General features: G+C 39.3%; 2 protein-coding genes across 8 annotated transcripts in view; one reads left to right on the forward strand and one right to left on the reverse strand.

Annotated features, from left to right (window-relative positions):
* Nucleotides 1-24,744, reverse strand: part of CMSS1 (cms1 ribosomal small subunit homolog) — a 222,109-nt gene that overhangs the window by 177,057 nt on the left and 20,308 nt on the right. The window lies entirely within an intron of this gene.
* FILIP1L (filamin A interacting protein 1 like) overlaps nucleotides 1-24,744 on the forward strand; it is a 192,349-nt gene that overhangs the window by 149,125 nt on the left and 18,480 nt on the right. The window contains exon 1 of one of the 6 annotated variants that reach the window (XM_072327185.1): nucleotides 11,335-11,570. The exons of 4 other annotated variants lie outside the window; for them this stretch is intronic. In XM_072327185.1, the coding sequence (XP_072183286.1) occupies nucleotides 11,437-11,570 (134 nt within the window). In that variant the 5' untranslated portion in view covers nucleotides 11,335-11,436. Of the gene's footprint in view, nucleotides 1-11,334; nucleotides 11,571-24,744 lie in introns of those variants that run through there. One more of the 6 variants, XM_072327187.1, reaches the window with a different exon arrangement.

Below are 24,744 nucleotides of genomic sequence, written 5' to 3' on the forward strand. Positions count from 1 at the left end.
CCTCTAAAAACATGCATAGCTGTATCTCTTGTTTTTCCCCTCAAGAAAAGACCACAAAAAGATAAAGTCATGAATATAATTATTCAAAGAGGAAAAGAAATCCAGTAAAAGATCAATGTAGGAAACAAAAAAAGTAGGAGGCATAAACAAAAGAAAAAGCAAGTCCGCTTGATGATTTAAACGCTAAAGAATCCCCCAGTGTTAAAGAATCCATTCTCTGAAGGTGGTTGTTCTGGCACCTTGAAAACCTGGCTGAACAACTGCCCATGGGGACAGCTTATCTCAAGCATTCTAATAACTTGGAAGAAAAAAACTATTGGTTAAAATGGATGCCAGCAGCTACCTTTCAACCTTGCTAACATTAAAGAGGGGTTACCGGAAGTTCATCCATCAGGAAACGTTTTCAAAAGCAGGTTAAAAAATAACCAAGTGCTTCCAGGAGCTGCTCAATGACAAACGCAGCACAAAAGTAAGATGTGTCAGATAGTTTCAAGGGAACTTATCTACCCCTAAGAAACTCTTCATGACATAATAGGAGAGGGTCCAGAGGAAGGCCATGAAGATGATCAGAGGGCTGGAGTGCCTTTCTTATGAGGAAAGGTTGAGGGAATTGGGCTTGGTCAGCATGGAGAACAGAAGGCTCTGGGGAGACATCCATGCAGCATTCCAGTATTTAAAAGAAGCTTATAATCAGATGGGAGGATGACTTTTTACATGGTCTAATAGTAAGAGATCAAGGGGAAATGGTTTTAAATTAAACGAGGGGAGATAGAGATGTTAGGCCAACATTTTTCACTGAGAGGGCAGTGGGGTTCTGGAACAGGCTGCCCAAAGGAGCTGTAGATGCCCCATCCCTAGAATCATCCAAGGCCAAGGTGCATGTGATTGGAACTGGATAGGCTTTAAGGTGCCTTCCACCCCAAGCCATTCAGTCATTCTACGATTCCAAAAAATGTTATCAAACTAAAATGAATTCTACTGAAAATGAATGCCTTCGCTATTTCCTTATCTGATGCTCTTATAATGAATGTCAGCATAAAAAAATGCCACTTTGTACTCCTATATAATGGTGGGCTTTTTTGGTCTGGGTTGATCTGAGATTGTTTTGTTTCCTGTACGTGAGGACATACAGACAGTTTTCAAAGGAAACCGGAACCACAAATTTAATGCTAGAAAACTACATGATCAGAGAATTAAGAATTACCTTTTTCCTCCATTTAAATTCACAGGAAAATAATGAAACCAAAGAAGATGCACTGTGTGAAACCCAATTTTATTTTATTTTTTTTAAGTGATTAACATCTTCCTTATAAAATTAAAGACGTACTGGTGCTAAGTACTATTCAACACAGTTCGCTTTTGCACTGTGTTTTGTTACTAAGCGACCTCTCCTGGAAATACCTGGGTTTTTTTACCTGTTTTTTAAATGTAACCATTATTGCACACATGTCTCCAGCCTATTTATTTCGAAAGGAAAGTCAATATGAATGGACGACTCACTGTGGTGCTTAGTTCAGTGTGGGAGCAAAACAGGTTGGAAGAGATGAGTAGAAGTTACAACTTTATAGTCATATATATATAACACATAGCCTTGGGTTGAGCTGGAGTTTTCCCTGAAAAACAGTCCATGGTCTAACAGGTAAACATGCCCAAAGGCTATTGAGCAGTCTTACTTTAAAAGTTCGGTGCAATTTTACCCTTAAAGTTCACGTTAAAAGTATGTTACAACAACACAGGAAATCACCTGTAGATCATCATAACAGTAAGCTTAGGATTTTAAGTGTTATTTTTCATTATTATTATTATTTTAAATATAGTCTCACTTTCCATCAAGCAAGGACCTACCTATTTATTTTATTAAAGCTAAGATCTCTGAAGTCCAGCTTCATTAAAACTAGACTTAGATTGCACAAAATGTCAGAACAAGAAATAAAAGACCAAACTCCGTATCACTTTCATATATATCTTGAGAGCTATAAACCCTATATGCAATCTTTCGTTTAAAAAAATGAAAAAACAAAAGGGTTCTTAGTAAAACCAGATCAGTTCTAGACTAGGCTGACTAAGGTTGCCAGACACATAGCAGTAATTGTGCACATACTGTCCTCAACAAGTGAATAATTCTAAAAAGAGCTCAAATTAGCTTTGAAAGACAAATTTAATATCCCATAACCAAAGAGTTTCTTTCCAACATTTTTAAGAGGATCATCTTCCAATAAGTCAAAACTACAGACTTAGTGGAAATTGGCCTGCCTCCTTTGAATTCATTAACAACAGGAATTACACCACATGAAATTTCAGCAAACTGGTCTATAAACAAGTCTGTAAAACTCTTCTAGCTCCTTCTGTTTGTTGGCAAAAGTAAAGTGAACCCTTTATCGATTTAAAAATCTTGATTTTTTTAATTACACCCTTCCCACATTAATTCTATCTCCAGTCAATTGTTTAACATCATAGTTGTTGATAGGACGGTTAGGAAATGGTTAATTTTGAAAGATTATATCTTCCATATGCAACTACCATTCAGCATCCCACCCTAAGGGTACAATCAACCAATAAGGGCATTGTTCTGATTACGTAATGCTTTATAATTTGATATCCCACTTGAGAGCTCTTTTGGATGTAAAGACAACTACAGCATAGTGACTTTGCAAATAAGATGATGTAATGTTACTCTGGAAGTGACTGCACTGTAATGAAACATATGAGCATGTCCAGTAACAACCACACATTTCAAAAGCCAAAGTACATTTCAGTCTGAACTATTCAACATCAGGAGTTCTTTCCCTTTTTGATTTCTTTGCCTCTTCAGCTCTTAAAGGCTTTGATATCAAACCAGAATTACGATTTTCTTCAGAATTAGCCACAAAACTCCCTCATTTAAAGTAAACAGGTTCCCAAAAATTGATTAAAAATAATAACCCTCTGACAACTGGTATTTATGAATCCATGTGTAAAACACACTGTGTAGATAATTTTAAGAATTAGAAGGAAGTTTTCAAAAGAACACATAAAGAATTTGTCTAATTTTTAAGACAGAAGTTTTATGTGTGAAAGCAATTTACATCAACATGCACATAATTTAAGAGTCAGGAAGATGTTTTTACTCGGGATTTACATTCAAATGTTCAAGAGAACACATACACAGTACATTCATGGTCCATCAAAGCAGAAACATCAAGAGCTTATGAATGTCTTAAGAGCACACATGTGCACATTGTTTTAAAAAGACTCTGGTTTTATATATATATATATATGTAAAAGCTACTATTACAGGACAATAAAGCCCTGAAAAAAAGAGCTTACAAGAATTAAAACATTCTGACATTTACTAGAAGAATCACGCAGTGAAAAACAAAATTCTATTATCACCACAGTAAAATTCTTTCTCAACTCAGATTAAGGCTAAATGGAGTTTGAAATTCTCTGAGGACCACTTCGTTATTCTGGTACTCCTCTCTTATCCAATGACATTCCTAAAGGAACCCAAGTTTGATCACAAGCCTCCCTTCATTCAAGCACAAATGCTAGAAGTGTCTCAGTCATTTCTTTTCAGTCATTTTAGTGGGCATCAGTACCTTCACATGGTCCCTCCCACACCTTCCAATAACCTACTCATTGAATTTCTTCAATATCCCACAGGCAGACTAAAATTCCACCTGAAAGTGTTTGCCTCTTTTACAGCTTTTGGCTCCTGCATGCCCTTAAAAATCTAAGATAAGCACAGAACAGCACAAGAGGAGAAGAGCAAAATTCATATTAACATCTGGCGAAGTAGTTAAAAATAAATAAATAAATAACAGGATGGTTGTACCTACCTGTTTCTCCTGCAGCTCTTAAAACAAATAAATTACTATACTTGTAAAAGGATCCTCAAACATGATTTCCATCTTCCTTTTGTATTACTTAAGTTATTAATGCTATTCCCTGAAGCCTGTAGGAATTCACTGCCAAAAATGGATAGCTTTCTTGCTTTTATGATATACCTAAAATAGAGAACATCCTTCCAAGAAATCATTTCCCACAATACTGAAGCAAAAATAATGGTAAAAGTTCATTTAAACGATCCAAATTGTGACATCAATACATGTGGAAAACATAGCGGTATGGCATTTAAAGCTAAGAGTATCATAAACAGCTCTCAGACACATTTCTAAAGAATAACACACTGAATAAATCAACAGCCTTTGCAACCGTCACCCATAAAAGCTCCGCAGTATCTACAATTATTTTGTGTACATTTGCACAGGCAAACTTTTCAGAGCAATTCCCTAAAGGTCAGGAGGGATTTCAGATTTCACCCCCACTCAGACCTTGCTCTACCCAAGCAAAACCACCAGCAAGGGTTTCAACAAGCCTCTGAGACATGCATGTTTCTGCTACACAGGTTTCTATCACACCAAAACTGCTCCAAGAACTCTGCTCCCTCACCACATTGACCACTGAGCAAACTATACATAGCAGCATTCAGACATGACTTGCACTGATTTAGATACACGTGGATAGCTACAAGACTCCGCCATACATACTCCAGCTCCAAGGTCAAAGACATTTTTATAACTCCCAAATAAAAGTGTTTATTCTTGTTAAGCTCTGTATAACCATATGTCACTCTGGACACAATTTAGACTTCTAGTAAAACAATCCCTTCTATTTCAGTAGAGTTGGATGCATGTATTCTTCTCTTTACTCAGCAGGAATATCAAAAAGACTGTTGTTTTGTTGTTTTTTTTTTTACTATGTAAGAATAGCCTTTGCTCATCTACTAAGGGGATTCTGAAATAAACAAAACCAGATGATCAGCGTAAAACAAAAATGCAGCAAAGAACAAAAAAGTTCAAGCATCAGAAATGCAGACATCTTAGGAAAAGCCAACTTTAATCAAATTTTATCAGGTCATCCACAACTGGGTCTTATTTAACCAACACAACATATCTTAGGAATTTGGAAAATACATGTTCTTTTGCAATTGCCAGTACTAGGCCTCTGTTCTTCATATGCAGAATCCAGACACTTCTTTAGGTATCGCTTTGAAAGTTTAAGTAACTCACGAATGTTGTCATTTCTTCACAAAAAGGTTGCAAGCAGTATCGTAAGCACCGTATTACAGTAACTAGAACTGATTTCCTCCTTCTGCCCTTGCTACTGGCAAGAGTTATGCATATATATTTACCTATAGATACATTTATGTATTTACTTATAGAGGGAAAAAAAAGGATTAATAAATTTACCTTTGCTCAAATCTTTGTATTTCAAGAATCAACGGAGGGTACTAAAGCCTGTACTATTCCATTGTATCACCCTCACTGGGAAAAACAACTTACATTAAAAAGATAAGGAAGTTTACAACTTGAAACTATGTGTTCATTTAAGAAATCAGCTTGCTTAATGATTATCAAATGTACCAATGGATTTGGTAGCAAAAGGACTCACTTTGGGCTTCTTTTATACAAAACTGCATTACTACATGAGAGAATCCAATGCATCTCTACCTATAATCAGTTCTACACAGTAGTACATCATATCATCATACACATAACATACACACAAACTGATCCGAGTTGTAACTGTCATTCACCTAACGAGCACTGATCTTTATACTGTGAGCTTCTCAGTTCAATGACTAGAGCAAACAGAAACAATGCCCTGTGAGAATGCTTCCAACCAAGTTATCAAGGGGAAACAACATTCGAAGGAAAAGAACAGAAACTCTGCCCTTATACAAAACTAAAATATAGGTAATTGTAAAAAAGATTAAAAATAAGCTACCAAACAACAAAACAAAACAAAAACAACAGAACAACCAAAACAACACAAGATAAAGGAGACAAGAAAGCACAGGGAAGGTTGCAGAGAAGACTGTTAAAAGAGCACGGAATTGTAGAGACTAACAATAATTTTTTGTCTTTGCTTCAGGTGCTAAAATAGAATCTCCTTTAGTCATTTCTTTGTGCTCTAGTACAGCATTCAAGAATTAAGCAATCTGTGGGTTATTCAAGCATTTACTTCATCTCCTGTATGACCTTCTTAGTAACAGTCCGTCCTGTTGACACAACTTCCAAAGACATGAGATCAATAAAAATGTTCCCAGATACAGGCACAAATTTAACATTGCTGAGCTTAAGGTAATAGGTCTTAGTGTTGACATCTTTCTTGCAGGCTGCCATAAAAACAACAAAAATAGCCAAATTAATACCTTTTTGCATTTATTCTCCTTCCTCACTCAAGGGTTTTGTGAAATTTTTGTTGCAGACTCTAAAGCTACGGAGAGTCAGAGTCTGCTAAATACATTTCCCCATGCCCAAGAGACTCCTTGAACAGTACCTGCTGTGGGCAATACTAATACAAAGAATTACACGAGACAACATGCGAGGAGATCAAGAAACTCTCTAAATGCATTTCCAGACTACAGAATTGAACCACAAAATGAAGTCACATTTTTAAGCTATTAATCCATCAGATAGATCCACAATTCTGAATCCCAAAGGGATCAAAGTTTTTCAAGGTACACTACATCCCTGGGAATCCACGATCTAAAACGCCCTGTATGGGATATACTTGCCTCTGTGTTATTTCAGTATATATTCCTTGAATCACCGATAACTTAAAGTCTACTGGATGACTACTGAAATTTCAGAGAATAAGGAAAACATTTTAAAATGTATTTTTAGCAGTCTAAGGCATCTGTGGATCAGCATCACTCAGTAACAAGTAAAGAAACAATAGACACAAAGGGAAAAGCATTAGTTTGGTGATATGGAGGAACTAAAGGGATAACTTGATCTACTTATTTGCTTCATGTGCATCAAAGCCTTGAAAAGAACAACCATCACTGCCACCGTGCTTAGGTCAAGTCTATGCAACAAGTTAGGTAAACTGCTCAGAAAGATTTGTTCTGTTTAATATAATGACTGGACTCACAGGTTAACATATAGAAAAAAGAATCCTGAGACAGGGATTCTGATTTAGATCTTAAAATGTTTCAGTCACTATTTCTGTGAAGTTCTACTGCTTTGGCTGCCTTTAAAAGGACATGGAGAAAGAAAAGTAGGCAACTGAGCATACAGTGTCGCTTTTTTCTTTTTTTTGTAAAGAAAGACACTGAAAATATGTTCTAGTTCCAAATGTGTTTGAGTGCACATAATTTAACTCCCTCCAATCAAGACAATAGTCTTCCCATGATTACAACTTCCTTGTGCTACCGCATTAATAGTGAAATGGCTGCCATGCATCCAGAAAGAGCCTGAACAGACAAAACATTTTTGTTTTGCAGAACAAAAATCAAAAATAATTAAAAGAAATCAACGCAAAACATCACTAATAAAAACTTCTGAGCCCAAACTGCTTGGTAAAATAGACTATTGTACAGAGTTTTCATAGACCATAAGAAGCTCTCTCTATTCATTACGCAGAAAATTTACTCGGTCACATAAGATTTATATGAGAAGACATACCAACTAAATTCAGTTGGTGTTCATTCATGGCAAGCTCTGTCCCACACAAAAAATGTCTTTTTCATAAAGATTTATCTTGGCTCTATATACAACAGGACTCCATGTCACAAAAAGACATGGAACATTTGTCAATTTCTCTTAGGAGAGAAGTCATTAGTAATGACATGAAAAGATGCAGTCATACACTTCTCATGGCAGAACTCAACAAAAAGTGATAAAATTATCCCTAATATTTGGCTAGGAATTTTGTTTGTATCTGACAAAATACGGAGAATAATGGAATCTGCAAACAATAGGGGAGTTTGGGAAAATATTTCTTCCTGCTGCCAAAAAAATTAAAAACACACAGTAATGAAGATACAAATCTCTTTCTGTCCACAGTCCATAGTCCAGACACATGAATCTTAAGAATGTTATCTTTAGAAATTTCCCTTGCTTCTCTCCCTTGCCTTCTACATGCAATTTATCAATAGTCGCTGCGTTCCAGGCTATCATTTAGCCACGATGGCCTTCATATTTCTTCCCATAATATTCAGAAAACAATAGATGCAGTGGGACATAAAACACTAAAACACTCTTTACTGATGAAATCTAAGAGATTGTCAGCCACGATGCTAGGGAAAGTAATAAAAAGAAATTGAACAGAAAAATTGAAAAAGATGTTATCAATCCAGGAAAACATTCAGAAAGTGAGCCCTCTTCCACTGACCTAATGGTAAAACCCCCACAGACTTCAGAGAAAAGGTAGGATCCTAACAAACGCCTTGACAGTATTTGTACTTCTGTACATGTCTATTTTTGGAATATGAAAGTAACCTAAAGACTTAGATCCCACAGGGAACTTTGAAGACTGAACTTCAGCAATATCTACATGGAGGAAACGTGACTAAGAGCCCAATCCAGCCAAGAATTTCAGTATATCATTAAAATCAGGCTTATGCTGAAGTCCTTACTTTTTTCAACAAAAATACACAGGACTACGTTTAAGTGCTTTGTTGAACCGAGGCCCAAGTTCTAATTTCCTTTATTTATCTTAGATACAAAATGGCTACAGGAAGGGGGTCAAACGCTGCAATAGATAGGTTGTGGGTTTCAGGACACTGGAACGGCCGCCATGAGCTGCCATGGGAAGAAAGAGAAATAGTTTTAACAATGGAAATAACTGGAGGAAATGAGATATTTTAAGATAGAGCCTAAACAAGAGCCTCAAAGTCATTTAGCTTACTTGCCCCATTTCTTCCCTGCCTGCTAACCTGCCATCTTTTCAGCTTCAAATTTTTCAGGTCGAATCCTAAGACAGTGCGAGTGCAAATAATAAAACAGAATGATAAGCAGAGAGAGAACAGAGACTAGAAAGAAGATACTGCAAACCGGCTGCAGGGAGCAGCCTCACGTTGTCAGGGAATGCAGTGAATAAGGCTTTCATTTTGTCTTTAAGTTCTACAGATCCAGTTCCTTTTGCTGTCACAGTACCTGCAAATACACCAGTTCTGAACAACTCTGACTAGTAACTAAGGAAACCAGATTGGTTCACATGGAGCAATTTCTTCCCTCCTGTGAACTTCACCAGGGACTGATCTGCACCTAGAGATAGTGGAAGACACTGTGAGAAGGCAGTAAAGGAAAGCTTCTCAACCTCCAATACAAGCTTTTCATGTTACAGGAATACAGGAATTTTTAATCACGCATCTCCTTAACAATGCTTGAAACTGTGCTGTAGTCAGTCTTTTATGAAGTGGTGACAATGCAAGAGAAGGAAGTCAGGTCATTGCACACTCAGCTGATACTCTTTGACAAAGCGGTTTTGCAGAAGGTCACAGATGTGCACTTTTGTATTACAGAGGAAAATTAATTAAGAAACTTAAAGTTCATACTTCAGCCATTCCCAGATGTAAACAGACTTCTAAAGAGGAGGATTTGCATTCCCTGTTCCCTGTTCTAGCATGCTCCCAGACTGTCAATACACTTATCGCCAGCACTATCTGACCTGTGTTCCTAGCAACTCTAAAACAGAACTGGAACATAAGGATGCTCTTTTGTTTATCTGCTTTTGGGAAGTCTTTTTCAAAGCTGTTCCTAGGCGACAATAGCTCTTTCTCCCCTGCAACCTTAATTGGACACAGCATTCCCCACAGCCCTGTGACAGTCCCTGCACTTGCAGCTGTCCTGTTCTTCCAGATCACTGCAGAGTCCCAACAGAAGGGTACGTAGCTGATCATGAAACCAACTGCATGTTCCTCATACCGAGATCACCTTGTTGAGCTGTTATGTAATGCAAATGTCACATCGGTACAGTACTTTATAGAAAAATAAGCCATACAGAATAGTAGTTCCCAAGAACTTTAGCCAAGCATCTGTACAGCCCAGTTCGAGCTAGAGGACAGACTGTTTTTTGTTTGGAGTTGGTAACTAAATCTTCTTAAAATACGAAATAAAACATTATCCTGGTCTGTCCATTGGTATCTTCACATAATACATTGTTATCTCTAAAATCACTTTTTAAAGGATCAATACAGAGGTATCTCACTATTAAAGAGATTTGGAAAGTTTTGATCACACCAGCCTGAACTTCCTCAAGCACTTACAAGGGGACAGCAGTATCCTCCACGCACACAAACAGCACACTTCTAAATAAGCCCTAGCTTATTCAGGCATGGTGCAAAGGCTTGGCTAAAGAAATCCACCTGAAAAACAAATGCATTTTTAAGACTACATGCAGGGTAAGTAAGTGCAAGTAGCAAGGAGATATCTTCTCTTTTTAGTGAAATACAAACTCTTTAATCACAGTTTGTCTTTGCACACGTGGACAGCACCCCCAAATAAATGAACCGTGTTATGTACTGAGGCATTGGCACAGACTGCATAGGAAGGTGGTGGACTCACCGTCCCTGGAGGTGTTCAAGAGCCATGCATGTGGCACTGAGGGATGTGGTTAGTGGGCATGGTGGGGATGGCCTGGTGATTGGGTTAGGTAGGTCATACGACGAGTAGGTCAGACCAAAGTTTATCTGAAGACTCAAGTTCAAATGTTCAAAGTGAATTGTGAAGGCATCTAACATGAACAGAGCTGCACGAAACAGAACCGAGTGCTCTCTGCGTGGCCTTATTTACTCATCAGCACCGAAAGACTTTATTTCAGTAACTTAGTGGAATTTCCACAACAGATCTTACTGTTATTTCAGGTATTTCTTCCTTGTGTTCTCCATGTTTATTCAGGGTGTATGCTGAAGGACAGAGAATACAAGAGATACGCTTTAAGCTCCTCCATCTAAATCCTTCTTTTCGGCTTTCTGCCTTTTTCCTAAACATTAAAACAAACGACTCATTTCTCTAAGGCCTTACTAAAAATAGGCCGGTCGGGCTGCTTAATTGTGTGAGCTGGAACACAAACATGTGAGAAGGAAAGGGCTCTGCAGGAAAAACACCCAGCAGACAAGGGGAAAAAAAAGAAGAAGAAGAAAAAAAAAAAAGAAGTAAAAATAAAAGAGAGATTTCATCTGGCCTTCCCATCATCACTCGCAGAATTGTTTGGCAGTTACATCATCAGGAAATAAAATACTATCCTCTGCAGACCCCGGCTCTTTACAGAAGGGGGGGGGGGGGGGGGGGGGGGTTGAAGTTCCTATCATCTTCTGAAGAGCTGAGCTGAACTCATGTTTTGTCAAGGTAAAAAGAAAGCAAGAGAAAAAAAAACAAAATATAATTAAAACAAACGAACAAACGAACCCAACTAAGTCTTTCAGGACAAGTTGCTACGGGAGATGCGCTCGCATATAATATACCCCCCTCTTGTCTCAAGTTTCAACCTAAACTGCAAAGCGTTACAGCTGATCAGCCTGTCTTAGAAGTGACCCGCCTTAGCCCGGACCGTCCCCGCGGTCCCTGTGCCACGACCCGACGGGCACGGTCGGGGTGCACGGCTCCCCGCAGCGCCCCGCCGCCACGAGCCCGCTCATCGCGCGGCGCCTTATATGGCGCGGCCATGACGTCATGCCGCCTATGCTCGGGCCGCCCGGCGCCCGTCCCGCAGTGCTGCCGGCGGAGCGGCGGCGGGAGGCGCTCAGCCCGCACGGTCCCGCGTAGCCGGAGCTTCCCTAGCGGCTCCGGGAGCGCCAGGTAAGAGCGGGAGGGAAGGGGACAGCCTGCGGGGACCCTGCTTACGGAAGGGTGTTGAGGGAAAAAGGGTGAAAGTCCCGAGGTTGCACCGGGATTGCTGGCACGGCATCCTATTACCCTGTAAGCTGGCATAGCTGGAGTGCTGCAGAGCGAGCGAACTCAGCGGTGAGAAAGAAGGGAGGTAGGGATGCAGGAGCTTCCCCGTAGCCGGGTAACATCGCGGCTGCATTACAGCTGCGTGAGAACGCGGCAGGTAGGGCTCCTGCCCCTCTATGCTGCTCTGACCCGCACGGGCGGTGTGTTGCAGCACACGGGATATCTCCGAGCATGTGCTCAGACTTCTGAGCAACTTCTGCTGTAGTTCACGGGGCGACGCGTTAAGTTGCCGCAAGCGCGATTCTGCCATGGAGCTGTGCTCGGTGTGAAGCAAGCAGCTGCGACTAGCTCGGAGACTGACAAAACTCCCCAACTCCTACACGCTGCTTCCCTCTTCCGTGTCTTGTGTGCAAGTGTCAAGTCACAGCAGCGCCGAGCTGTCAGGCGGTGAGGTGGAAACCTGAAATCCCGGTCACCGAGCAAACGATTCTCGAAGGAGAGAAGCCGCTGCAGGGCAAGAAGGGCACCTGGCAGGCTCGGCTGCAGCCTACGGCTCTCAGCTGGAGTCTTCGGGGACACGCGCCTGTCCCGTCACATCTCCGCTTGTAGGAACAACCGCTCTCAGGTCAGCTGAGCTGTCCTACTTGCCGATTCAGGCTGCTAAAGCAATGCTCTCCTGAGGCTGATGCGCACTTTGAAGCGTTGCCGCGAGACCCTTAAATTCGGGCAAACTCAAAAGGAAAAACCGGGTTTTGTTGTGTTGTTTTCGTTTTCCTTAATATCAGAGCTACACGGCTGCGAAACGCTAGCACAGACAGCGGAAAGTTGCGGAGATTTGTATTTATTTATTTATTTTTGCTTCATTCCGCGCTTTAAAATCCTTCAGAATCCTAGTTCAGAAAAGTCTAAGCTGCTGTACGGCCGTATGCATTGCTGTGCTATCATATATATCGTAATAGTCGAGTAGTTGTTTTCCACATGACTCTAAAAACCTCTCTATATATATATGTACACTTAGTTTCAAAGATAACTCAGGTATTTCTATATTATTAACGCTGGCATTTAAATAGATGTCACATTTCCACTACTTGGAATGAGCAAGATTTATACTTCTGTTGATGCTACCAGTCCACCGGACTGCCGAATCACAGGGGCAGTGTATAGTATATATATGGAATGAAACAAACCCCAGAAAGCTCAACAAATGGAAGTTTATACTAGATAACTAACACCCCTGGTCAGTATCCTAAACCTTTACAAAGCCTTCTGCTTGCTATTCTGTTGTATCTGCAGATTAGTGACCTACTTCTCTTCCTTGATAAATGTTGTTTCCCATACCTCATAAATTCGGTCAATTTAATACTTTAAAAATGCACTGGCAAGTTATGAAGCGGAAATGTTAGCTACATTATGAAATGATACGTTTAAAGGCAGAATTATAAAGCAGCCTTTCATGTATATCTGAAGGAAAAGGAGAAGCTGAACTCAAAGGACTACAATACGATAAAATAAGAAGCATTTGCAGGAGTACTACAAATGCAATGAATATGTTTTATGAAGGTAGTAACTAGAAATAGAAAAAAGTCTATCCGTATGTAAGAGACTACTTTAGCTCTTCCAAATCCAAAACAGAATGAGGGCGATGTGAATCATTAGCTACTACTTTGATAATACCCATATACCATCTGTGCTGTGAATACTACCTGTCTAATGCAAATCATGGTATCTCTTAAAAAGAAAACTACTTTATTTCCCATAGTCTGTCTTCTGTACACCTAAAAGGAAACATTCTTAGCCTTATACCTCTAAGACTAATTTTGATCTCATTTCTGCTGGTAGAAGTCCAAAATAATTAGACTCAGGTATAACGATTAACATCTTCTGCAGTTGCATTCCTCCCCCCCCCCCCCCCCCCCATAACATGCCTTTGTTTTGTCACAGATTTCCTAGTACATCTCAAAACTATCAAGCTTTAAGTAAACAAAACTTTAGCTGATATCACTTAGCACTAAAAGGAAAGAGAACAGTAAAGGGAAAGAATAATCATGTAATTCGGTCTTCGGCACCTGGATTTCTTCTCTTAACTTTCTTAAGTATCTCTCTTAACTTTGTTTTACAACAGACAATGTAAAGGGAAAGCGCTTTAGGAACAAGCAGCTCCTCCAGAAATGAGGGTCAGCTCCCTATCTAACTGCACTGACCCTCTGTTCCTTCCCTGTCAACTCCCTTCCTTCCACTGACCGATGTCGCATAAATGCTGATGGGAATTTTTAGAGATTGATCTCATAGATCAACGAATCTAACTTGTCCTTATTTTATTTTCCCCACCAGTACCGGTATAAGCAAGTCATTGCTTGATTTGGCTTAATAACGTCACCTCTGTGTTATTTACCTAATGCTGGAATGATTTATCACATTTGTCATTGTCATGGGAGGGAAAAAAAATACAACAGAAGAAAACCAAACAGCCTGATTCTACTTGCAGCGACAGTTTGCATTTCATGTCAGTTCTTAAAAGCTGGCACTTTTCTTCAGGAAAAGTCCTTTATCCAGGGGTAGGCTGGCATGGGAAAGTGCACAGCCATCACTCCTTGGGAGCTCTCCTGCACACAGCTTCTCTCAGATCCTAGGTGTGGTATCACCAGAACACAGCTCATTATAGACTCAAAATACCCTGTAAAATATCTAAGTCAGAGAGTACTAAGGAGGTTATAATGTAGGAAGACTTGCCTTTAAAAACCAACCCATAACAGTTAATTCTGACTCATTAATAGTTCCCTTTAATACTTCAGCCTGTCATCAAATTGATGTGAATTAGAAACCATGCCTTACCACTTAAAAAAAATCAACCTTCATTGCTTAGGTTTGTCTTTCTCACAAATGGATTCCTCATAATTGGATATCCACGAGGTTTATCTTGAGCTTTCTCGGTGTGGTTGAAGGCTTGGTTAGTTCAATCACTCACTCCTGCCCTCTAGGAGGGTAGGAGACATTGCTGAAATACTCTAAATAAGTACATATGAGTACATATAAGCCTTGTGCTTTAAGTGAGGTAATGGGCATTCTGAGTCTTAACACCTCTTGGCCTGTACCGCTGACTTTGAGGTTTGCTGTGTTTCCTGTCAGTGAGACTAGAACGACTCTGACTGCAGCTCTGGGGCATCATCTTGTCTCTGGGAGGTCGGAACAGCACCTCGCTGCCTGACCGATGGAGCATGCTCAGCTCTTACAGCCCACCATCCTTGAGCATTCGGGAATTCAAGGACATGCTATTTGAGGAATTTCAGTAGCACGGCGTAGCCTCCTGTTTAAAGACAGTGTAAAGCCAGTCCCACCCAAAGCACTGCTGGCTCAGCAGAGTGACAGAACTGAGGTGATAGAGCAGAGGAACATTCCTGCACTAAGCGAGTGCTAGGTTATCCAAAACATGTGAACACCCCATGTAACCCTCCCTTGATTATAAAACAGAAAGCTTGAGGGTGAGAGTTCAAACCAACCTTGTTAGGCAACACTTCAAAACAACACATCATCATTCAGGTTGATAAACACACCCATTCTTTTCTGTTGCAGAAGTCACCTCTTCTGCTACAGCTCATTGTGCACATCGTGTGCGCACACACTTTCCTTCAGCCTTGAGCTGTGTGCAAGACCTGTTGCTGACCACCAGAGAGTGGCTGCCATGGTAATGAAGCAGAATTCTTCATATTGCCTATTTGCAGAGCCCACCGAGGCTTCCACAGACAGTGACAGAAGTACCACAGGCAGGGTACACAAAGCTCTGATAAATAGGAATGCAGATGCTAAGAGTAAACTGAAATACTTCTGACAAGGAAAAAAATACCCAGCTATCAGAGGTGTTTTGATCTTTGCACAGTTCCACAATAAGACCATTTCTAGTTTACGAAAAATCTTTCTGCTAATCTTGCCAGATGTTCTGGCCAGCATCATTCACAGCATTCACACCCAATAGGACAAACAACATTCAGTTTTCATGTTTATACAATATCCAACACAATCAACATTGAGACCTTGAAAAGCCTTGCCATTATTCCTTTTTAAACGTGGGCTGGTGGATTAATCTTGCATACATTTCAGAGAAGTAAAACAATACATGAACCAAATTTCATTGTCCTTTACAGGCTTCTAAAGGCCTGGGAAAGAACGGGACAATTGCATTGAAGTTAGAAGAAACAATAGGTTAGGAGGCTTAGAGATCTCTCAGAAGCAGCTTAATAACTGCCACAGTTGCTTTAGTTTTTAACTTTAAAATGCTCCTCTCAGTTATGCACTTTCTCAACTTCAGCCATTCTACTTTCAGATCCCTTCCTAGAGAAGTGAATTAAATGAGCCTAATTTATTTCTTAAAGTTTGGCCTCCTGAACTCAGGGGTACCACAGCACCACACTGAGGGCAGCTAGCCCCTGACCTAAGTGTCTGAAATCTAACACTGGTCGTATTTACTTGGATGTAGCTCTCTGAGAACTTCAGCAGACTTAAAATTTCATCTAAAATATGTGTTTCTAAAACCAAGTGTAACATATACATGGTTATATGCATTTGGATGCATACGGGTTACCGGGATGGGATATAAAGCATCTGAAGCAAGAAGACATTCCAAGACAGATTGTATGCAGTGCAGGGAGCAGGGATGACAGTGTTTAGGCTTCTGCTAGGAGGTGGCACCTTGATTCTCTTTTGGTAAAATAGCAGAAAAGAGCTGACAGTAGCCTTCAAGCTTAAAGGTTTTGCTATTCTCTATAAAGAAGAGGGAAAATGCAGCACGGTATAGGAAGGAGCCCTTTGGAAAGTGTCTGCTTGTTCCCATTCTCTGCTTGAGAATCTTTGTAAATGGCAGAATTCTCCTGTTTCAATCAGGATTAACTGAGGGGAAAAAATATCAGAATTTGACAATGCAACTTTTTATAACCTGTATATGACCTTTGCATATTTCTAGTTAACCAAACAACTAGCAAGTTCTTTGTAGAGATAATGGTGTCTTTTTATTTTCAACGTTTGAAATAACTTTTCAAATTAATGATAAAAGCTAAAATGTATTACATCAGAAGCATACTGTACATGAAAGCATGCTACAGGTCCTTCATTTATAGTGACATCTGAAAATAGGAAAATGTAACCTAAACATCACAGATCGTCAGCCAAGAGGCATGAGAAGAGATCAAATAGGGCATGTAGCCAAATGCCCTTTAGTCACATAATGATACTCAGTTATAAATCAGTCTGGGGTACAACCATGAGGTAGTGATTGCGTGACTGAATTAACAGTTGTTTGAAGATTGGGAAATACCTGGAGTGCAAAAGTCTTTATTTGAAGGGGCGAGGGAAATAGAAATTCACATGACTGTCCTCTTTACTAAAAGAACTAAAAGAAAATTCTCAGACTTTCATTAATAGCTCTCAACTGTAGCTTTCCATCCTACATTCTAAAACAGTGGAGTAGTCCTCCTGAAGAGGATCAGTAATGTCAATGTAAATCCCCAACAAGAGCATCAGTGCTAAGGATTAAAATGGTTTAAATGTGTTGGCTTTGCACCTTTAGATGATTCACTGAATATTCCCAGGCCAAGGTGGACCAGTGTCTTACTGAAACAAGAGAAAACACAACAACCAAGCATCTCACACTTCAAGTCTCAGCACATTCGGATGTAGGAGACATACAGCAAAACATTTTAGAGGACTGGGACAGATGGCAAAGAACTGATTTATTTCCCAGGCAGTGATGTCAGCAGAATCAGAGCTTCAATACATAAAATTGTGCTGAGAACCGATTTGTAATATATAGGGATAGTTCTAATACAATTTTGGAGGGAACTGTACTGCAAATGTGGAAATTAAAAGCATCCTTCATCACTTTTAACTTCAGAGCCATCTTTAGCCAGTGAACTGCTCGGTAATGCATTCCTACAGCCTCCTTTTCACTTACATCCTCCAAGGTGAAGTGCAGGAAAAGTCCATTTCAGAGAAAGCAGATACCTACATATTATCAGGTCTACAAGAAAAAAGATGTATGTTTAGCTTCAGTGGGAAATCTATGCTTTATGTAAGTGTTATTACTGCTGTTATTGCTTCCAGTCTTAGCTACTAGAAAAGAACTGCAGCCATATCAAGAAACCTGATTTTATTAAAATCCCTTGCTTTTTTGGAAAGCCTCAACAGCACTGCTTTATGCAACTCTGCATCACAGAAAGTTTAACTATCTCAGTCTAAATTTTCAGTAACAATTGAGGCTCATGTTTTCTGCCCCAAGAAAATGGAATGGGGTGCTACCCCAGCCCAGTCTTCAAGCACCCAGAGTTTATTATACACAGAGCTACTTCAGAAGCAAAGCACACAAAAAATGGCTAATTTTTGTCCTAGTATGTATGTATGTAATGAAGACTATGGGTATGAGCAGGACCTCGAGAAGTCATGTAGTTTTGTCCTCCCACACAGGAGTGTTGATACCAGCATCATGTCTGAGGAAAGTCTATCTGATTGTTTTTATGTATCTCCCATTCCTCATAATGATGGAGAACTCGAAGTCTTCCTAGAAAATCCCATTCTGGACTAAAGTACCTTGATCACCTATCTTAAAATACGTAATCTAAATGATCTTATTACACTTTAAGCACATACATTCTTGCCACGTTCATTGAAGAATGCGTCTCTGTTTGCAGCCAGCTTCCACCTTAGAGCAAGTGTCCACTGTATGACTAACAAGCCTACCCAGGATTGGTGGCAGCTGGAAGTTCAACCTTTCAGATCAACAGAAGCATGCACGGGAGCATGGAAAATTCTAAATTTTAGCATTGTTGCTGATCAGTAACATACAAATAAGGCCAGGGCAGCGTAAGAGTGAGGCATAATGCTTATTCTGCCCATGGATGAAAATGTGGCCCCAGACATTTACTTCTATATTAAATGTGTGTTAAAATTGTTTTAGAGAACATCCAATTCCTGTAAATGTTATGGGAAAATGACATTTATGACTAACCAGTCTCCTCTGAGAAACATGATGTGTTTTTGTTGGCTAAATTCCATCTTCTGTCATACCAAAAATATTAACTAATTAAAGTTGAAAAAAAGTTTGTATGAATTGGATACTTGCACAGTCGTGCTCAGTTCTGGTCAAGACAGAAGCACAACTTCAGGTAAATCAGGTAGCAGGAAAGCATCTCTGCTTACCCAGTTGCCTCCAGAAGAGCATTGGTAAAGTGGAGGTCCACCTTGAATCTACACACTATAATGTTATATACCGAGAGGAGAGGGGGTGAGGAAATAAAATCTAATTATAGGCAGGAATTATCTATTGAAATTGCTTAGAGATAACAAATTTCAGACTGTTGTCTTAATCTAGTAGTAGTATGATTACTCAACCGAAAGTGCAAAAAGAAGGCTTAAGTGTTACACACTTACTTAGAGCTGAAGCGAATGACATGTATAGGGATTCAAAACTTCTGCAAACTCATCAGTTACTTGAATGATGGAGATTAGATATCTAAGAAAAAAAGCCAACCCTCAAACTGTTGGCACTTGCATGAACAGGAAACACAGCATACAGTGCATTACATGCAGTGTAATACTAGGTAGAAGTTGGCAGTGGTAAGAATTAACGGTACAGATACTCCGTACAGAGAATGCAAACACATACATCTGCCCATGGGGAATAGAAATGAGTAAAAGTGGTGGGAAAGCACTATTCTGTTTAGCCCTGTGGTACCAAGTGCTTTATGTCACTGGTGATTCTAAGAACAGTTCAACAACATATGGTCGAGCAGTAACGCTCTACCAGTAATAATTAAATAGTTAAACATTAAATACAAAGCTCAGGTTCATAAAGACACACCATCTCTCCTACTAATTTAATTTGTTCAAAATGAAATCACAGTGACACTGTCATTTACAATTCACAAGTTACACAAAGCATTAGTTGGCCTATTTTGTCTAGCAACAGTACCATTAAAACCTCTTTGAATTAATTCTCAAAGTAGCCTGTTACAGTAGGTCAACACTGCTTTTCCATTTTAATAAATCTGAAGTTCAGGCACAAAATTTTACTCTTTTAAGCTGAAAAGCAAAAAAAGCAGGACCTGGATTAGTAACTGAGAAGATCTGCCTCAGTCTTGTTGCTTTGACCCCTAAACCACATCTCTTGTGGTTCATCTTTCCATTTCCTTCAGAAAGCTTTCCATCTGCAAAACTATAATTTCCTGGCTGACGCAAAATTGAAGAGTTCCAAATTCTGAAAATACTTGTTTTATTTCTGACTTTACAGGCAGTTTGCTGGGGGGGGGGGAAGGAGAGAATGTGCTATGGTAATATGATAAAATCCCTATCACTATTAACCAGCAAAGCCCAAGTTATATTCCTGTGATACTGTGAAGTTATTCATCCATTTAGATTCAGAACAGAAGGGGATTAGCACTTGCATGCCACTGAAATGCCAAGAGAAACAGATACTAACTTCGAAGAATAATTAAATAACCTGAAATAGCTGCTACTAGAAAGAGGGAAGGAAGAAAGTGACATACATCTCCAAAATGTAACACACCAGAACGCAGACCACAGCTCATCGTGCCGTGCTTTCCAGTAGCTGAACTCTGTGAGACTTATTAAGGCTAACCCCAAGTAAAGCTTATTACTACTGCGGTCAGACAGAGCTCATTACAATTATGTTTCTCAGGATATGCAGTCAAGAAAAAAAAACCAACTAAGCTGCCTGCAAGTGAATAGGATAGCAACATCTTCACTCCTGTCTAAGAATCCCACACCTTCCTGTAAATCTCAGGTGTTGCAAATCTCAGGGCTAGCATTACAAGACTAAAAATCGATGGCCAGAATTAAGAACTCATCATAACTTGCAAATACGAGCAGTTAATACCACGATATTTACTTATGAAAGACTGATGACCTGATAGATGATTTACACAAACTTTCAGATATGGAAAGGACATAGTTCAAAATAGACTTTTCTTAAGCTGAGGCTGAAGATAAAATTTATGAGAAAATAAAACTGAATTCTAGTGCTGGATTAAAATGACTCCAACCAGAGTCCTAATATCTATATCCCTATCCCCCAGAATGATTTTTCAGCAGCACAGTAGTTGTGAAATCGTGGTCACAAGCAGTGTTGTTCCTACAGATTAATTAGGTTTTCAAAGACCAAATAATTCTGTTTACATTTACTCAGCATCACAGCTAAGTATATCTGGTTATCCATTTAAAATTTTGCCCAAGTTAACCCAGACCTGGCAACGCCATTCATCATATATATGACTTTTATTAAGCCTTTCAAAGCAAGTCAGCATTTTAAGCATCAGATAAAAGAGTGATTACCTCTCTGCGGTAGTCTGTGGAGTAATAAGCAGAACTCACGCTCCCCTCATTAAAAGTCCTCATTTAATACATTTCCTTATCAGGAAATCTGCCTTACAAACAGTCTCTTGCTGCTGAGACACCCTTTGCGGAGATTTGCATCCTAATATAAACTAATGATTTAAAATATCTATACATAAATAACATACTGGAAAAAATAATATGAAAGTAAGTGCTAGCATTCTGTTGGGAAGTGCTGACTGATTCAGATAAAGGCAACAGATTACACAACAGCTATGGTATGTTGTTGCCGCTGTGATTTCAAAGGCTTTTGACTTTCTTTATGACGAGGGGGAAAGAAGCATCAATAAAGATAATAAAAAGAGCTATAAAAGTAGCCAAAACATATGTCTTCATAAAAGCTACATATCAGAAAGTAGGACTGCAGGCAAAGAAAAGAAACGCGTAGCCACCCCAAGGCCAGAAACCCAGTTCAGCAAACCCAGATTTTATTGCCACAAACTGCAGAAGGCACAGACAGACTGGCTTTCTGCCGAAAATAAATACTTAGCTGTATTGGTGTCAAAAATTACACCAACTTGTAAGATTTACCAGAAATGATGAAGCGCATTTCTTCTCTTATTAAAAGCCAGACCGTGGCCTATTGCTAACTGGGAAGAATGCCTCAGACGAAGAGGCATGACTTCATCTACATTTAAAAGCTTTCAGCTTAGCATTTTTATTTGCATTGTACAGGGGGAAATTCAAGTACATGCTCAAAAACCTTAGAAGCAAGTTTCCCTCATGTTATAACCTGTAGAACCTCTGGTAAGCCATGTATTTAAGTGGGGAGATAACACGAGCTCAATAAAAAAATAAGTGCATTGAAAACTTACCAAAAAAGCACTACTGACATTCAAAATCTCAGTCTTTTCTGCTGATACAAATCAAAACACTGATACTCATCACAGACATACTAAGATCTCCTCCATGGTTTGGCAGAAGAGATGATAGAAGTCCTGCTTAAAAAGCCAACACCTACTTCACTAGTATCCTAAGAGAATTCACCCTGCGACTGCTTAAGAAAAAATGCATTTAGAAATGATGATGATGATCATAAGAGTAACAATTAATTCTAGAATAAACTAAAAAGCTTAAAAGGTAAGGGCCAGGTGCTGCTAAGTGTAATGCTGCACAGCCCAAGACAACGCAATTGAATACATCATATCAAGGACAAGAAGCTATAGGATGAGGATGGAGAAAAGCAATTACAGTGAACAGAGGAGAGTTTACAATGACAGTGTATTTCTTTTAGCTAAAAAGACCGGTATTGCAAACAGGTAGGATAGTAAGACACAGTAAAACAATAATTCATAACAGAAGCTGCATAGTAAGAGTAATAAGACACTGCCCCGACTCTGTTTAACTACCTAACATTCATGTTCATAAAAGCAGTTTCCAGTGCCTGTTTTTGCTGGCCTGGATTCAGAAAGGGTTCCTGTAGTCCTATGAAGTCAACTCCCTGGAATTATCTGTGCATGCTTTGTCTAAATGATATACCTTCCTTTGTCTAAAATGAAATCACTTGATCACGAAATTCAACTGGAAATGAAAAGGCTAAAATATTTTATGGGATAGGGGGTGTCCATTCATTTTATTTCTATGTTTTTCTTCCCCTTTTTTTTTTTAAAGCCACCTTTTTTCTGACTTTTGCATGCTAATTCTATTGGTGAAATTGTTCCTTCAAATCCAACATACTTGGGTTCTTCAAATAGACCTGGCGGCTTTAAACCTTATGTTATGGCTAAAAACACAGCAGGTCCAATGTCACATCTTCACTTTTACTTTTCTTCTGCTTATGTGGCCAGACTTTATAACAGAAGACAAGAGAAGCCAGACTTAACATTGGCTGAGGAGAAAGTCCAGCAAGTATTCAGTTTCCATTTTGCAGTCCCACAGTTACCAAAAGCAAGTGCAAAAGCATATTTAATTACATATATAAAAGTAATAATAATACGCCCCTTTTCTTCTATTTAGAAAAACATTAAAATCATTTAACAGCTTCTAACTATGTTCCATAATTTGACTTCACTGAAGCCACGTTATAGATTTAAGGGGTTAGAAGTATTTTCTTTCAACGTATGCTTGAATGTTAAAATTGTACTTTATGTTTTCAATCAAAGAAACACTTTCACTTACCCTACAGTGTTTTGGAATGACCAAGGAAACAAAAGCTCTTGAAAATTCTTATCAGCTTATACAGCAATCCAGTTCAGTTACTAATAATTTAAGCACTTCTGTTCTAACAACCATGGGAATACATAGTTACTGATCACAGTTTGGGTTAGACTCCCTCAGATAAGTGCTCACTTTGGGCTGGAGCCTCACATGCATTGCTGAATCAAAACTTGGGAAATGAAGATATAGAACAAAAAATGGAAAGGAAAATGGGAAAATAATACAAACTGCACTTGTATGCAATGCTCACTGGAAGGACTTGTGGGATTATTCACTCAAACATCTGCCAACCAACTTTACTGATTTATTTATGAACAGCTTTCTTAGTTGTGCCATAAAATATTAGACAGCATCCCTATGAAAATTAGAATTGATGGTTACTGTATGGCCCAAGAGTCTTCTTTCTAAAGCAGTTTAAGGAGCATCAGGCAATGGAGCATTAAAGTTTTGTTTGTCCAGAAAGATATCAACTAGTTAATAAAGAAGTGTTGAGAAAGATTTCAGTTAATTTAGATATTAATCACTATAGCTAAATCTGCCTTACAAAAAGCAAGCTAAAATAATATACATGATAATAGCTCAAGTCTATTTTATCCATGTTAATATGTCTTAACTTCATGCACACACACAAAAAAAATGAGTCTGTTCCAAACGAAATTGTTAGTTGTGCTTCTGTTATGGTTTTTATATCTATGGCAACAGTAAATCATTGATTGAACTTCACTACTAAAGCATTCACAGACAAGGGTGGGGAGGGGAAGAGTGTTTTTTTACGCTAAAATGAAATCAAGCTAGCTGACATTAAAAAGATGACCCAAGCTTATGCACTGACAACACAGTAAAAAGCCGCCTTTGAAGATGGTGTAGTCCTCTTGTTCTGTCAGCCAGCAACATTCTTCTGAGCTCGCTTCACAAACCGCTCCCTCTCTCCTTACACCTTTTCGTGTCTATTTCCCCCATTACACTAATCTACTGTTGTAAAGACTTTGGAGCTGCTTGACATCTTCGAGATCAACTCAGTTTACTGTTCTTTCCCATTCCACCAATTTTTCACAGCAAGCATTTCATTACATGGAACGTAGAGAACTGCTGCACTAAAATAAAAGCTGTGGGGGTGGTGGTGAAGGTGTTAAGAAATTTGATAGTCATAGATTTCTATCTAGTATCCTCATCCTGCAGCAGGTCCAAAGAAGGGCAACAAGCCTTGTGAAAGGCTTGGAGAATATGTGCTACGAGGAGAGAGTGAAGGAACTGGGGCTGTTTAGTCTGGGAAGAGGAGGCAGAGGAGAGGTTCTTCCAATTCCTAAAAGGTGACTGCAGTGAGAGTGGGGCTGGTCTCTTCTCACTGGTGACAGGAAGAGGAGAAATGGCCTCAAGTTGCGCCAGGGTAAGTTTAGGTTGGATATCAGAGAGAACTTATGTACAGAAAGGGTTGTGAAGCACTGGAATGGGCTCCCCAGGGAGGTGGTTGAGTCACCATCCCTGGATGTGTTTAAAAACCATCTGGATGTGGTGCTCAGGGTCATGA

This window comes from Excalfactoria chinensis, chromosome 1, assembly GCF_039878825.1.
Source record: "Excalfactoria chinensis isolate bCotChi1 chromosome 1, bCotChi1.hap2, whole genome shotgun sequence".
Lineage (NCBI taxonomy): Eukaryota > Metazoa > Chordata > Aves > Galliformes > Phasianidae > Excalfactoria > Excalfactoria chinensis.